This window comes from Camelus dromedarius, chromosome X (assembly GCF_036321535.1).
Source record: "Camelus dromedarius isolate mCamDro1 chromosome X, mCamDro1.pat, whole genome shotgun sequence".
NCBI lineage: Eukaryota > Metazoa > Chordata > Mammalia > Artiodactyla > Camelidae > Camelus > Camelus dromedarius.
The window spans coordinates 21,010,544-21,028,387 of NC_087472.1; the positions used below are offsets into that span (position 1 = coordinate 21,010,544).

The window sequence follows — 17,844 nt, forward strand, 5'->3', positions numbered from 1 at the left end:
CCCACACCGACTTCGCTCTCGCCGGGCTGCCGGCCGCACTTCCCGCCCTCGCCTCGATCGCGCCGCCGCCGCCCTCGCCGCCGCGCGCCACCGGCGCTCCGCTTCTGCCGGCCGCCTCTTCTCGCTCGACTCCGCCGCCCTCGCCTCCGTTGCCGTCGCCGCGCCCTGGACTCGGTCGACTCTGCGCTCCGTGACCGCCAAGGGCCCCTGGCCGACGCCACTGTCCCCGCCGCCGCCACGGCCAACACGGGGGCCACGCGCCGCCACCGCCGCCGCGCCGCCCGCCCGCCGCCCACGATGTCCCCGCAGCAAACAGGTAGCAGGAAGCGGAAAGCGCCCGCGCTCGAGGCGACCGCCGCGGGCTCGTCGTCGCAGGGCTCGGCGGCGGCGGCAGCGGACGGAGACGGGCCGCTGCCGCCCAAGAAGCAGAAGCGGCCGGCGGCGCGGCGTTCGCTGCTGCACTACCTGAAGGGCCGCGAGGTGGGCGCGCGGGGCCGCGCGGGGCTCCCGGGCTTCGAGGGCGAGCTGCGCGGCTACGCGGTGCAGAAGCTGCCCGAGCTGCTGCGGGAGCGCGAGCTGGCGCTGGGCACCCTCAACAAGGTGTTCGCGTCGCAGTGGCTGAACGCCAGGCAGGTGGTGTGCGGCACCAAGTGCAACACGCTCTTCGTGGTGGACGTGCAGTCGGGCCAGATCACGCGCATCCCCCTGATGCGGGACCGCGGGCCCGGGCCGGCCCGGGCCCAGCCGAGCTGCGGCATCCACGCCATCCAGCTGAATCCCTCCAAGACGCTTCTGGCCACGGGGGGTGAGAACCCCAACAGCCTGGCCGTCTACCAGCTGCCCACGCTGGACCCCGTGTGCCTGGGCGATCGGCACGGCCACAAGGACTGGATCTTCGCCATCGCCTGGATGAGCGACACGGTGGCCGTGAGCGGCTCCCGCGACGGCACCGTGGCGCTCTGGAGGATGGACCCCGACGTGTTCAGTGGCAGCATCGCCTGGCACAACGACGCGGGGCTCCCCGTGTACGCCCACATCCGTCCGAGGGACGTGGAGGCCATCCCCAGAGCCAGCACCAACCCCGGCAACCGCAAGGTGCGGGCCCTGGCCTTCAGCGGCAAGAACCAGGAGCTGGGAGCCGTGTCCCTGGACGGCTACTTCCACCTGTGGAAAGCCCGGAGCACCCTGTCCAGGCTGCTGTCCATCAGGCTGCCTTACTGCCGAGAGAACGTGTGCCTGACCTACTGCGATGAGTTGTCCCTGTTCGCGGTGGGCTCCCAGTCCCACGTCTCCTTCTTGGATCCGCGGCAGCGCCAGCAGAACATCCGGCCCCTGTGCTCCCGAGAGGGCGGCACGGGTGTGCGCTCGCTGAGCTTCTACCAGCACATCATCACCGTGGGCACGGGCCAGGGCTCCCTGCTCTTCTACGACATCCGCGCCCAGAAGTTCCTGGAGGAGAGGGCCTCGGCCAGCCCGCCCTCCTCTCCAGGGCTCGCAGGGAGGAAGCTCAAGCTCACGTGTGGCAGAGGCTGGCTCAACCACGACGACCTGTGGGTGAACTACTTCGGTGGCATCGGCGAGTTCCCCAACGCGCTGTACACCCACTGCTACAACTGGCCCGAGATGAAGCTCTTCGTCGCGGGGGGGCCTCTCCCTTCTGGCCTCCACGGGAACTATGCAGGCCTCTGGAGCTGAGGATGGTCTCCCGCCGTGTCCTCAAAGTGCCCAGGCCCCCCTCACTTTCCTCTTTCGCTCTGTGCGTGTGCTTTTGACTCTGTGTGGCTTTTCTCTTCCAGGTGGAAAGTGCCCAGCTTACCTCTACCTCTGCTTAGTATATTAGGCAGAGAGAGAGAAAAAGCAGAAGTGGTCTCTTGGGCAATCACAACTTGTCTTTAAGATTTTTCTGCATCTCCTCCAACACCACCATCCTTTTTGCGTGGTGGTCAGAAATTTTTGGCTAATCCTTAATTGTGTTATCTCTTTGAGTGATTTACATTTGCTCATTCTCTGGGCTAATGCAGTCATGGTTCCGACTACGATTCAGTACTTTAGGTTTATCAATATTTCATTAGTTTGTTTAGGTCTTTCACACAATTCAGATGTATTGTATTTCTGGAAAATGTGTGCTAAAAAGTGTCTTTGGGGTTGATCTGAGGAACTACCCACCATATAACAGAGCAGGTTTATAGCCTTGCTCCAATTAGAAAATGCTTTTCAAGTTCTAGATTGCCACCATTTGGGCGCACATTTCATTTGGATGTTGGAAACTCAGTGTTTGTTGTTTGTATATTGTTGGTGCATAAAATACTTTAAAATGTGTTCTCTTGGTTGAGAAATCTTACAATGATATTCATCCTATTAATCACAGTTTTGATTATTTAGTAAAAACTTAGTATCAGTACCCCAAGACGTTCAGCCTTCTTGTTTACATCTGCTATATTATGGCCTGCTTTCTTGAGTAGCATTTATGCTACAGATTTTCAGAGCTAACCAAAACTGGCCTATATCTGGCAGGATAATCAAGGAGTTAATTTTTGGAGTAAACATTTCTTTACAGATCAGGTAACACTATCCAGGCAGCCATTTACAGACAAAGGCTGGCTGTTGTGCTCAATGTAGGTGTTGTTGACAATTTTTTATTGTATACATAGGTAAGTCTTTTATCTGGATTGAGTATGTGATGTACCGCAGAAAAAATAAAACATGTTCAGCATTTTAGCAATTAAGTGCTAGGCTAAAGTTTTTGAGTGCTTAAATATACACTTTATTTTTTTAATTAATTGTCCTTATAGGAATATGTTTATCAAAGTCAAAATCTTCCAGGAGAGAAACTGAAGCTGAAATACTACTCTGTACATTTGCTTTTGAAAAGCAAACTTATGCTATTACCAGGGGTTAAAAGAGTCAATAACATCTTGAATAGTTTATCTAAATATACTTGCTATAGGTTAGGAGAGTTAGGTGTCTTTTCCTTTTTTTAAGACGATTTAACAAACTTTTTCATTCACACAAACAAACATATTGTGCTTATAACTACCTACTCACATATCACATATCACTGTGTGTGTATGTATAGATGTTGCTTCCCATGTGATACCATTTTACATGTGCAGATATTTCAAATATTTTAAACTACATCTATCAAGACTTCCCACTTGGTCTTTTGTTTTTATTTTAATTTAAATTAAATAATATGTGCACATGACCCCCCAAATCATACTTTACCTAAGGTGTACAGTGAAAAGTCTTATACGTCAAGATCCCTGACCTCCTGCCCGTTGGTCACAAACAGTACATCTTGTGTCTGATCCATCTGGAGATAGTCTACACATGTATAAGCATATCTGTATGTGTGTATGCAATTGTTATACAAATGATAGCACATGCTTTGCTTTACATATTTGTGCCTTTTTTATCACAAAATCTTAAAGATCGTTTCTCATACATACCTACCTAATCCATTCTAATTGTATAGTATTCCCTAAAATATGGCTGGGACATATTTTATTTCTTCATTACACTTTCGATGAGCATTTATGTTGGTTCTTATTTTCTCCTACTATAAAGTATTCTGCAGTGATTACTTAGTTGCAAACATCTTTGTGCACATATATAACTATATCTGAAGAATAAATTCCTAGAAATGGAATTGCTTGGTCAATTTTATATTTAATAGCCATTGCCAAAGTATTCTCCATAGAGGTCCTACCAACTTAACCTCCCATGAATAGTGTATGCACGCTTGCTTCACCACACTCTTTCCAACAGTGTGTCATCAAATTCTGTGCTCTTTGCCAATCAGATATCCACTTGATCTTGATTATTTCTTTCTAAGCCACCGTGGCTGAGTTAATTAGATTTGTGGTCAGAGTATCAAGTAGGTTCTAAAACAGAGATCAAGAATATAAGGAAATGAGAGCAAGTAATAAAAATACTGTCAAACCAAAGGCAGAGAACACCTACAGTTCAGGTTCAGACATCTGCAGATGGACTACAAAGGACTACATTTCTTAGATACTTAGCTGCACCTAGTAGGGTTTCCTGGTTCACTGCACCCTGGTTTCACTTGTATTCAATGCATAACATGTTACTAAAGAAAATCTGCGAAGGAGATGATGCTGGCCTGCACTAGGATATTTGAGCTAAGTGTGAAGAGGGAGGAAGTTATTAGAAAAATGAAGGGAAAATAAAATGAACACGCAGTATTTGGTATTTCATGTGAAGGATGAAGAAAGCTAGAGAATTTAGGTGGACCCTAAGGCTCTGGCTTGAATGTCAATGAACAGTGGCAACAATGAATACTGCGAATATAGGCATAGAGGATACACGTAAGGGGTGAGCGTCTTGACTGGGGACATGTTGAATTTGAGGTGCCTGTGTGGCATCAGGAGAATACACCCAGTGAAGAACTGGTTGTATATGCCAGAATGAGATTTCTCACTGCTGGGAAGGTGAGTGATGGAAAACACTGGGAAACTCACCCTTTCAGGGGCAAGCAGAATAAAAAAGCACCCCCCCCAAAAAAAAGGTGGGGGTGAAAAAAATAGAAGAGGTTTGTGTTACCCAAATGCCATGACTTCATCAGCATGAGACAACAAAATATTTCTAATGACTTTATAATTATAATAACTTTTGAGTCTCTACCTCAAGTCACAAAGGGCGGTTTTTCTCCCAGATCTCACACTGGCCCAATAATAAGCTTTTTCACTGGTCAAATGCTGGTACCTTCTTGGAGAGTGGAAAGTCACACTCTAGTCACAAAGCAGGACGTCACAGTGTGAGTTCTTGCCTCAGTGCCACAGGGGCAGGTCTCTGCCACTTTTCTCAGGCTACTAAAGGACAAAACAGGTGTCCAGATGAGGGTGTTCCTTCCCTTGGCATCACGGTCACAAATACAAAGAATTAAAAGTAAGCAAAAAGAAATAATCATGGGCAAAGATTTCCTCCTTAGGCAGGTAACTAAATTCTGAGTGAAAAAATTGTCAGAAGATAAAAATAACTAATTTTTTTCCAAGAAGAAATAAGAAACAAGAACAGAGCATTCGCCCTAGAAAACAGTGAATGTTGTTTTGTTTATTAGCCTTCCCTTTCTGCCAAGAAAATCACACACATAAACAATTATAAACATATCATAGGCATGCTAAGCCTGATGGTCTCACAAATAAATTATTTCACATTGTCAAGGAGTATTTCATTTTGAGCCACTTCAGAGCACAAAGAGAGAAGTTTACTCTTTTCTATATGAGACCAGCGTATTAATAATAAACCTGACTAAAACTGCACAAAATGAAAGACTAGTTTTACATATATAGATAGATAAATACAACATATCCTTTAAAAACACTGAATATAATCCATCAGTGTATTAAAAAGAAACCACACCATGGCAAAGTGAAGCTAGTTCCTTAAATGCAAAGAGTGTTCACTATTGAGGAATCTATTATTTCAATGTTTCATATTAACAGGTCAAATGAGAAGACATATGCTCATGTTAATAAATTCTAATAAAGAATTTAACAAAATCCTACTACAATTCTGATAAAATCCTTAGTAAAGTATGAGTAAATATAGTCTTCATATCATTGAGTGTGTGTGTGTTATGTGTCAAACCTGAACCAAAATCCTCTATAATGGTATAAAATTAGATAGAATTAAATAGAGGAATTCTATTAGAATTCCTCTGGAATTCTCATAGAGGAATTCCTATGAAAATAAGGAACAAAACAAGGCTTCTAAAATATCACCACCACTATTTAATATTATTTAAAAAATTCTGGATACAGCAGTTTAAAAAGATAAGAAAATAAAAGGTATAACTCTTGGAAGAGAAAGAAGTTATAATTATTTGCAGATGATATGACTATTAAAAAAAAAAGAAATCCAAAAGAGCAAACTGAAAAATATGTTAGGAACAATGAAACAATTTACTAAGATGTTCAGCTTTGAAATTAATATATAAAAAATCAATACTTTCCTATTTTCATGTATTTACTCATACAGCAAATATTTCTCTAGCACTTACCATATATGGGCACTGTGCCAGGTGCGAAGAGATACTATGGTGAACAAGACAAGCAAGCCATGCCCTGATGAGGCCTGCAGTCCATTGAGAAGGAGAGTCAATAAACATATAAACTAGTAAATGTGTAGTATGTCAGATGGTTATCAATGCTAATAGATAAATCATAGTAAAAGAGAATAGGGGATAGGAATTCCAGGGGAGATGAAATTATATTTGTTATTGAGATATAATTGACATATAACATATTAGTTTTAGGTGTAAAATGTAATAATTTGATATATGTATATATTGCAAAGTGATCACCACAGTAAGTCTAGTTAACATGCAATATTAATAATATTTTTTCTTGTGATGAGAACCTTTAAGGTTTATTCTCTTAGCAACTTTCAAATATGTAATACAGTATTACTAACTATAGTCACCATGCTGTCCATTATAGTCCCAGGACTTATTTATTTTGTAAGTGAAGTTTGTACTTTTTGACCCCTTTCACACATTTTGCCCACCCCACCCACCACCTCTGGCAGCCACCAGTCTGTTCTCTGTATCTGAGTTCATTTTTTTTTGAATCTACATTTAAGTGAGGTTATATGTTATGTGTCTTTCTCTATCTGACTTATTTTACTCAGCATAATGCCCTCAAGGTCCATCAATGTTGTCACAAATGACAGGATTTCCTTCTTTTTTATGGCTGAGTAATATTCCATGCACACATGCATTTGTGTGTGTGTAATTCACATTTTCTTTATCCAGTCATCCATAGATGGACACTTAGGTTGTTTCAATGTTTTGCCTATTGTAAATAGTGCTGCAGCGTATGTGGGGGTGCAGATATCTTTTCAAGTTACTGTTTTCATTTTCATTGGAAGAATATCAAGAATTGGAATTTCTGGATCATGTGGTAGTTCCATTTTTAATTTTTAAAGGAACTTCCATAGTGTTTTCCACAGCAGCTGCACCAATTTACATTCCCTTCAACAATGCACAAGGGTTTCCTTTTCTCCACATCCTCACCAACACTTGTTATTTCTTGTCTTTTTGGTAACAGCTATTCTATCAAGTGTAACGTGATACCTTATACCTTATTGTGGTTTTGATTTGCATTTACCTGATGACTAGTGATTTTGAGATGATGCTTAGTGATTAGTGATGTTTCATGTACCTGTTGGTCATCTGTATGTCTTCTTCAGAAAAATGTCTGTTCAGAACCTCTGGAAAAAGAATGTGACAATGAATATATGTATGTTCATGTATAACTGAAAAATTGCACTCTACACTGGAAATTAACACAACATTATAAAATGACTATAACTCAATAAAAAAAATTAAAAAAAAATTAAGGAAAAAAAGAACCTCTGCCCATTTTTTAATTGGATTTTTTTGCTATCGAATTGTATGAGTTCTTTATATATTTTGGATATTAACCCCTTATGAGATATATGATTTGCAAATATTTTCTCCCTTTCTGTGGGACCATGCCAGGTATGTTAGAAGAGCAGAAGGGAGACAAGTGTGGTTGAAGCAGAGTGTGTGAAAAAAAGGAGTAGGGTCAGCGAGGTACTGGGGAACAACATCTTGCAGAGATCTGCAAACAATTAAAGAAACCTGGACTTTAGTCTGAATGAGTTGAAAAGCCAGGGAGGGTTTTGAACACAGAATTTATGCTTTAAAAGGAAACCTGGCTGCTGTGTAGATAATATACTGGGTAAAAGAGAAGGTAAAAGTGGGTAAAAGAGAAGGAGGGAAATCGAACGTGATGTTGGCTAGATGCAAAACTAGTCCGTTTGAAAATTCAGTGGAGCTTCTGGTTCAAAATGACAGAACCTCCTTCTAAGGATCTTATAGAAGTGACAGTAAAGACTATTTAAATTGAATAATTCCGTATTAGTGCTATAAAAAGAAAGAGTACCATTATCAGATCAGATATTTTGACAATTTTCTGAAGAACAAACAGAAAATAGTAGAAAATAGAAAGCTTTAACAAATAAAGCTGAGCAGTTACCACAAGCTTCTATGAAATATAGATATATAACTAAATATAACTATGAGAATGCTGCCATTTTGATGGGAGCCAGTCTTCACAGAGAATCTCTCCCAAAGGTTCCAAGCCATACTCTGGCGTACATCAACAGCAAGAGTGATTTTTGAAATGGCAAGCACAGTTGGAGGACTGTCTATGGATGGGCTTGGCTAGTTAGACTCTCCTCCAAATAATGGAATACTAGACAGTTATTAAAATTCTGGACTTGCTCTTTATCTACTGACATGGAGAGGTAGCCTTGATAAGGTCAGGTGAAATAAATTGCAAACCAAAGGCATATTAGAATCCCATTTTTGTTTAAAAATAGGAGGAGGAAGATGAGAGGATTAAACATACAGTACATATAAGAATATTTACAAAAGGGTTGACTGTCTTTAAGAGATAGTATAATAGGGGGCTTTCTTCTTATTTTAGTAATTTATGTAATGTTTGAACAGTGTGTACTGACATCTTTTCTTTGGTAAACATAGGGGAAAAAAGCAGTGAAAACACATTTTCAAAGGCCAGGTTGGGGTAGGGAAGGAGAAGAAGAAGAAGGAAATGATGGATGGTGCTCAATGCAGGAGGCTGAAATAAGCTAAAGATAAGACACATTCGTTTTTATGTAATATGGAAGTCCATGGAAGCCTCCTGCCAGAAGAATTGCAATAGTGATCAACTGCATTCTCTACGAAAAGGATAGTGATTTTGGTGTGTCTCAAAATTGACCAGGGGACCCTTCGTCCCATTAACACCTGACAGACTGTGGTTTTCTATTTATTTCTCCTCATCTCCTCAAACTAGTCGATATTAGACAAGTGGTGTGAGAGTTACATAGGCACTACCTCACCGTGTCTGCAGAATAGTGATGTAAATGTTCCTGATCCAGATGTGGAGCAAAGAGAAGACATGGCCCAGCACTTACCAATTTCAAGATTCTGTGTTGTATTTTACCCTTTCCTGGTTAAAATTATAATATGTGATAATAATAATTATACTGTACTATAATATAGATGTACATATACATATATGTGTGTAATTCATAGCCAGAGGCTAATTTGAAGAACCTGTAACACTAGAAACTTTCAATTTTTTTTGATGTTAATTTCCCCCAAACATCTCTCATTATATGACCATACTTTTAGTTTTAGTCTTGACATCTAAATTTCCATTTATCTTCTCTAGTTCCACATTCCCAACTATAATAATGGGGGGGGGGTGAATTTTAGCTTTGGAATAGACCATGGTATATTCTCAGTAATTGCTATAACGCTTTAATCCATTCCCACCTCTGATTTCCTTAACTGATAATAAGGCCAGTCCTACATGACATTAATCTAATCTCTGACAAAAAATGGGACTTAGTTTTATTATTTATAAGGGTCTAGGAGAAAAAAAATCACAAAGAACTTTAAAAATTGTATTGTGTCTATATAAGTCATAAAGTCTTTTTTTTATTCTCAATATTAGGACTTGAGCACTAACACATGGGAACATACTCACTGCACATACTTCCCTACGGTTAATCAGAGGTCTTCTGAAATCTAGACACTTTCACTTAGAAAGGGTTGTAATCAATGCAAGAGTCTTCAATCAAATATCACAAATATTTAGCACTGGAAATATAAAGCAAAAGGGAGATATAATATATAAACTTGCTCATTTGTCTTGCTTTTTACTAGTTTTTACCCAGTAATTAGTCATGATATTGACACACATCATAATAGCTGGTTGATATAGCTATAAATAGATGTGTTGATTCAGTAAGAATCATTCAAACCAGTGATTTAGACTAATGTGGACCAAACCACCAACTGAATAACAGTAATAATCTTCCTCACCCAGCCCATGTAGCTGTTTTTGAATTTGTCAACCTGAGAATATAACATTGTTCTGAAAAACCAAATAAATATCCCCTATAGAATAAAATATACAACTAAGATCATGGATTAAATAATTCTCTTTTTAAAAGGCAACTTCCCCTAAGCAAAAGAGCAGAGACATCATGGTAGGATCAGAACCTTCTGCTGAGAAGGAGCATTATATAGAGACATATATTTGACCTTCAAGATCTTAATAGAATAATGATCTTTGTGTCACATCTATATACACAGGTTGTAGCCAGTATTTCATCTTCACCTGCAAAGATGAAGATGCTTGTTTATTGGGGTCTCTATCTTTGTGTGAGTGTTCACATACAGAAACACTTGCATTCAGACAGAGATAAACTATCTTCAATGTGAAGAGCTCAAGGTAATGTCTTATTAAAATCTTGAATCTTCTTTGTTTTACTTTATAACTCTCTGTGAGTGAGTCACCCAGTCTCAAAATGAAAAACACAAGTCAAACTAATGGCAGAGCACTACAGTCACCCACAGCATCTGTTATTGTTGTTGTATTTTTTCCAGTTTAGCTGGTATGAGTATTCAGTAATGAACGATAACTTGGCACTACCATTCTTTGAGAATATGTAAACATTTTTTAAAAATCTCAAAACTTCAAATCTATGTACCAGCCAAGCCTTAAGTTTACCTCAATATTTTGAGCTGCTGCTCAGATAATAGCAATTAGTCCTGGCACTGTAAATGTCACATATCAAGGTACAAAGTGTGTACTGTGCATTATGCAGTGCTTACGGGAAATCAGATGAGGGAAGTGACTACCTTTCAGAACCTATACTACCAATTAAGCTTTTCCTAAGGTCATTTATTAGAAAGAAAGAGAAAATGATAAATAAATATGACAATTTGTTCATCTCTTATTATTAGCATGCACCTATAGAATATATGGCCAAGAGTAGGATTAACGAATAATAAAATTGTGTAGGTCTATCAGTTAAATATCATATAGTAAAACACTTTCATTTTTAAGGATCAAGATATTTTTATAGTGGTCATTTTAAATGTATTTCCTAACTTTTAATTTTTAAAATAACAAAATATACACATAATACAACAAAAACTTATGCTTCTAGTGTCTAGAATTAATTGCTACCAAAGTTCCTGATATGCTTTGCAAATATAAAAATAGAAGAATGTCCATTTTTGGACAATAGTGATATGAAGACCTTCGTAGAATACAAGTTCACCTTGGAAGTAAAAGTTGCAGATTTTTCCTTGGTTATTTCTTCAATATAATAATAGCACAAGCACTGCCTGTTAAGTGTATTTTTCTGCATCAAAATAAATATTGAAATTTCTAGTCAAATGAAAAAACTAAGAATGGCAGTCATGAAAATTGTAATGGTAACTGTTAATGTTTTCAAATTTGTAGTGAGTATACTTTTCTACCAATGAATTTCAGATTTTAATTAACTGAATATTGACAGAGTTTAAAGGGAATGCCTATATGTTGCCAAACGTTAACAAACAAACTTAAAAGTATATACACATATCAAGGTGAGGCCTAGACATACAGCAGGGCTAAAGTCCTCCTGGACTCCTCCCTCTCCATTCCCCTAAATCATCAATCTGTCCATGTCTAGTCTAAGATGTCTCTTGGATTTTCTTCTCTTCAGGTTATCTCTGCTACTATTGGCCTAGTTCTGACCCTCATCTTCTCAAAGTGGAATTTTAAAATTATTTTCTCTCTTGTCCCCTGTCTACATCCTCATTCTTTACAAATCCATATTTTATTGTGAATATTTATCTTCCTAAATCCAGGTCCTATTCTATGCTGTCCAGTATGGTAGCCATTAGTGACATGTGGCTAACAAAATAAAAATTAATTAAAAAGAAATAAAATTAAAATTTCACCACAGTTCCTACAAGTGGTTAATAGTAATATTTGGCCAGCAGCTACTGCTTTGGATGTCGCCACTACGCACTATTTCCATTAATGCAGAAGATTATAATAGTGCTATTCTAGATTATTGGTTCACAGTTTCAGTAGGATATCAGAATCAAACTTTGGATCCACACAAAATTTGTACAAGAATGTTTGTAGCAACATTATTCATGGGAAAGGTCCAGAATAAGCAAATCCATAGAGGTAGAAAGTAGATAGCTCTGACTGTTGCAAAACTCTGCAAATATACTATCAACCAATGACACTTCAAAATTATGAATTTTATAATATATGAATTATATCTAAATAAAGCTGTTATTAAAAAGGACAAGAAAAAAATCAAATTGTGGTAGTTTTAAACATCAGAACCTGGATCCTAACTTAGTCCCACAAAATTAGAATCTCTATGTAGGATATAGGAAGATAGATAGAAGGACAGATAGATATAATATATCTAGATATTATATAATATATAATATCAATCTATATAATCTATATAATATCTATTATCTATCATCTATATATATATCAACAGGTTATTCTGATGTTTATACAGGGTTGAGAAATACTGCTGTTCACTATGACTCCCTCAAGGGCAGAGACCATGTCTTATTGAGTTTTTGATACTCAAAAGTACTATGAATGAATCAAAATGGAGCTGTGAAAAATGTTCAGAAAACCCACAGGCGGGAAAAGAAAAAGAGTCAAACAAAAAATGGAGAGAACAAAGGCATAAAGCAAAAGAATATAATGGCAGACTTAAGGTCTAAAATAATTATATTAAATGTATATGATCTAACTGAAACACAGAGATTATCACAATGGATTTACAAAGCCTAACCCAACTATATTCTGTCTACAAGAAACTCACTCTGAATATAATATAGGCAAGTTGAATGTAAAAAAAAAAAAATTTAAAAAAAAAAAATATATATATACAATGCAAAGTTTAATCAAAGGAAAGCAGCATTGGCTATATTACTATCAGATAAAGTCAACTTCAGCACAAAGAAAATTGCCAAAGACACAAGATGACATCATGTAAAAGAGGAGGCATAGAAACTCTAAATGTGTATGCACCAAACAACAGAACTGCAAATTATAGGAGACAAAGCTGATAAAATTGAAAGAAGAAATAGATAAATCCACAATACTTTAACACCTTTGTCTTGACAATTGATAGAATATCTAAGTAGAATCTAACAGGATCTAATTGACATTTATGGAATACTCTACCCAACAACAGCAGAATACATATTTTTTATATGTTTCCATACAATATATACAAGATAGACCATATCCTCAGACAAAAAAAGGGAATTTAATAAATATAAAAATTTGAAATCATATAATAGATTGTATTCTTAGAACATAATGAAGTCAAACTAAATTCAATAATGTAATGATATTAGGAAAATTTCCAAACACTTGGAAACTAAACAACATATATTTAAATAATGCATGTGTCAAAGAGGAAGTCTCATAGGATAATAAAATAGATCCTTGAACAACATGGGGGTTAGGGACACTAACCCTCCAGGTAGTCGAAAATCTGCACGTAACTTATAATTGGCCCTCTGTATACACGGTTCCTCCATATCTTGGTTCCACATCTGCGCATTCAACCAACTGCAGACCATATAGTACTGTAGTATTTACTATTGAAAAAAATCTATGTATAAGTGGAATCGCACAGTTCAAATCTGTGTCGTTCAAGGGTCAACTGTACATTAAAATAAAAATATCAAAATTTGTAGGAAGCAGCTAAAGCAGTACTGAGATGGAATTTTATAGCATTAAATGTGTATGTTAGAAAAGAAGAAATGTCTCAAATCAATAATCTAAGTTCCCATCTCAAAAATCTAGGAAAAGAAGAGCAAAATAGGCCCAAAGAAAGCAGAAGAAAGAATATAATAAAGATTTTTAAAAACCAATGGGATTGAAAATGGGAAAACAATACAGGAAATCAATGAAACTAAAGATCTGATTCTTTGAAAAGTTCAATAAAATCGGCAAACCTCTAGCAAGAATAACAAAGAGCAAAGATACAAATCATCAATCAGAAGTAAAACAAATGATATCAATACAGACCCTAAAGACATCAAAGGATGATAAGGGAAAAAACTACAAACAACTCTTCAAAGATAAATTTGACAAATTAGGTGAAAACAACCTTTTCCTTGAAAAACAAAAACTACCACATTACTTAATCTGAAATATACAATTTTAATAGCCCTGTACTTTTTAATAAACTTTAATTGGTAATTTAAAAACTCTGCCCCCCTTCCCCCCAAAAGATCTCTAGGTCCAGGTGGTTTTACCAGAGAAATCTACAAAATGTTTAAAAAAGAATTAACACCAATTCCCAATTTATTTTATGAAACTAGTAATACACTGATAGCAAAACCAAAGCAAATACAAGAAAACTACAGACCACCACTATCCTTTGTGAATATAGATGCAGAAGACCTTAACAAATATTAGCAAACAGAATTCGACAGTATATACAAAGAATTATTCACCATGACCATGTAGGCAAAGCTAGTTAAACATTCAAAAATCAATTAATGTAATCCATCATATTAAAAGTCTAAAGAAAAAAAGTCACATGATCATATCAAGCAATGCAGAAAAAGCATTTGATAAAATTCAGTACTCATTCATGATAAATAATTACAGAAAAAACAGGAATAGAGGGAAACATCTTCATTTGATTAAGACTATCCACAAAAAGACTACATCTAACATTATACATAATAGTGAAAAATCTTTATCCTAAGTTCATGGACAATTCAAGGATGTCCTCTCTCAGAATTGTCACTTAACATAGTGATGAAAGTCTTAGTGCAAGAAAGCAAATAAATAAACAAACAAACAAACATGAATCATAAAGGAAGAATAAGTTTCCCTTATTTGTAGATAAGATCTGACTGTCTATACAGAAAATCCCAGGGAATCCACACACACAGAAATCAAAGAACACATGATTTCAGCAAGATCGTAGGATATATTAAAACATGCAAAAATAATTGTATTTCTACATGCTAGCAATGAACATGTAGACACCAAAACTTAAAATACAATACCATTTTCAATTTCTCAAAAAAGTGAAATACTTAAGTCTCACACCGTACACAAAAATTAATTGAAAATGGATCATGGAAGTGTAAAATGAAAAACCAGAAAACATTTAGCAAAACACAGAGGAGAAAATCTTGACTATAGAGATATGGATAGAGTTCTTAGATTTGACACCAAAAGCACACTCCATAAATTAAAAAATCGATAAATTGGTTTTAATCAAAATTCTAAAAATTTGCTCTGTGAAAGATCCTGTTAAGAAGCTGAAAAGATAAGCTAACGCTGGAGAAAATATTTGTAAATGATATATCTGACAAAAGACTAGTATCTAAAATTTTCAAAGAACTCTCAAAACTCAAAGGTATAAAAAATAAACAGTCTGATTAGAATATAGGCAAAAGACAGGAAGAGACATTTTACTGAAGATATACGGTTGTTAAATAGCCACAGGAAAAGCTGCTCAATACCATTAACCATCAGGAAATGCAAATTAAAAACACAATGAGTATCACGACACACTTAACATAATGGCTAAAAATAAAAAACAGTGACAACATCAAATGGTGGCAAGGATGCACCAATTGGATAACTCTGCTGGTGGGAACATAAAATGGTTCAGTCAATTTGGAGATCAATCAGGCAGTTTCTTACAAAACTAAACATGCACCACCACACGACCTAGCAATTGCATGACTAGACATTCGTCCCCCCCAAAATGAAGACCTACGTTGATACAAAAATCTGCACATGAATGCTTATAGCAACCTTATTCGTAATAGTCAAAAATTGGAAGAAAAAAAAAAACAACCCAGTGTCCTTCAGTGGGTGAATCGTTAAATAAATTGCAATACATGGAATACGTGACAATAAAAATGAATGAATGATGGATTCAGAGAATTGTGCTGAGTGAAAAAGCCTATCCTAAAAAGATTGTCTACTCTATGATTCCACTTATATAATACTTTTGAAATGGCAACATTAGAGAAGTGAACAGCTTAATGGCTGCCAGGAGTTAAGAAAATGAGAGGTGGGTGGGAGAGAAGTGAGTATCACTACAAAAGGGTAACATGAGAGATTCTTATTCTGTATTATTCCAGGTGTGATATTATAGTGTATATATGCAAGATGTTACCATAGGGACAAACTGGGTAAAGGGCAGATGGGAACTCTCTGAACTACCTCTTAAAGCTGCACTCTTCTTAAAATAAAATGTTTAATTAAGAACTATTTTAAAAGAGTGCTTAACTCTAGGGTTACATTCTATGCAAACATTAGCTATTATTATTAGAGAGTTCAGTAAAAATATTTCAGTATGAGAAGTGCAACAAAACACTTCATGGAAAATGGTGAATATTTATATCATTTCAAAGTGGGAGAATTCTTTTAAAATATAATATCAAAGAGAAAAAACAACAAAGAAAATATCATACATAAATTATAGAAAGAAAATGGTAATCTGTGAAAATGCAAATATAGCAGATATACTATTAGGTGACCTTCACTGAGTCATGCTCTGGTATAATCCCCTCTCTTAAGTGAAGGCGGAGCCTGTGACTTTTTGTAACCAATAAAATATGGCAAAGGTAATGGCAGATCTCACTCCTGATTAGGTTATACTTATAATAAAGGTGATGGCTTGTCACTCTTATGATTAAGTCACATTATATACACAAGGCTCAGTCATAACATACTGTAGAGCAAGCAACTTTCTGCTAGTCTTGAAAAAATAAGCTGCTATGATAAGAACTGCCTATGGAGAGAACCAAGTGACAGGGAATTATGGACAGTCTCTAGGAACTAAGGGCTTCAGTCTACAACTGTATAGAACTGAATTCAGCCAACAATCAGGTGAGCTCTGAGAGGACCCCAAACTCCAGAAAGGAATGCAGACTTGCTGATAACTGGATTGCAGCTTTGTGAGACCCTTATCTGAGGTCCCAGCTAAGTCATGCCCAGGCTTGACTTTGCAAGAGACTCCGTGGAAACTGTCAGTCAATAAATGTGTCTTGTTTTAAGCTACTAATCTTGTGGTGAAATATTGCACAGAAATAGAAAATTAATATAGCAAAATATTCAACAGTGAATATTACCAATAAGTAAAGAACTCTTTCAAAACAAAGAAACCCCAAACCATAATTGAAAAATTACCAAAGTGTATGTAATGGCATTAACAAAAGAAACAAATTATAATTAGAATATGAAAAAGTATCTATCCTCATTAATAAATCAATAAATAGAAAATAATGAGCTAGTGCCTTGTGCCAAACACATTAGTGAATATTTTGTTTTGTTTTCTATCTTTACTTTTTTAGTTTTCAAAACTTTTATTTATTTTTCCAGGTTTATTGAAATATAATTGACATATAGCATTGTGGAAGTTTAAGGTGTCTAATGTGATGACTTGATACATGTATATATTGCAAAATGATTATCACAGTAAGATCAGTTAACACATCCCATCCATTATCACATATAGTTACCAATTTTTGTGTGCTGAAAACTTTTAAGATTTATTCTCTTAGCAACTTTCAAGTATACCATACAGTATTGTTAACTATAATCACCATGTTACACATTAGATCCTCAGAGCTCATTCGTCTTATAACTAGAAGTTTGTACCCTCTGACCAACATCTATTTCACCTATGCCAGCTCCTGGTAATCACCATTCTATTCTCTATTTCTATGAGTTTGGGTTTTTTCGATTCCAAATATAAATGAGATCATACACAATTTGTCTTTCTATGTCTTACTTATTTCACATAGTATAATGCCCTCAAAGTCCAACAATGCTGTTGCAAATGTTAGGGTTTTCTTTTTTATGGCTGAATAGTATTCTCTCTAGATAGATAGATAGATAGATAGATAGATAGATAGATAGATAGATAGATACTATCTATCTATATATAGATATCTCCACTGATGGACACCTCAGT

At 37.2% G+C, this 17,844-nt stretch overlaps 1 protein-coding gene across 1 annotated transcript; it reads left to right on the plus strand.

Annotated features, from left to right (window-relative positions):
• The first annotated feature begins 297 nt into the window (after positions 1–297).
• On the plus strand, positions 298–1,875 carry LOC105106667 (DDB1- and CUL4-associated factor 12-like protein 2). Its single transcript, XM_031445566.2, has one exon. It carries the CDS (start codon positions 298–300, stop codon positions 1,693–1,695), a length of 1,398 nt encoding a protein of 465 aa, XP_031301426.2. The 3' UTR covers positions 1,696–1,875.
• The last annotated feature ends 15,969 nt before the right edge of the window (positions 1,876–17,844 follow it).

Excerpts from the sequence above, each read along its gene's own strand:
- LOC105106667 (XM_031445566.2), top strand. The coding sequence starts at position 298 with ATGTCCCCGCAGCAAACAGGTAGCAGGAAGCGGAAAGCGCCCGCGCTC.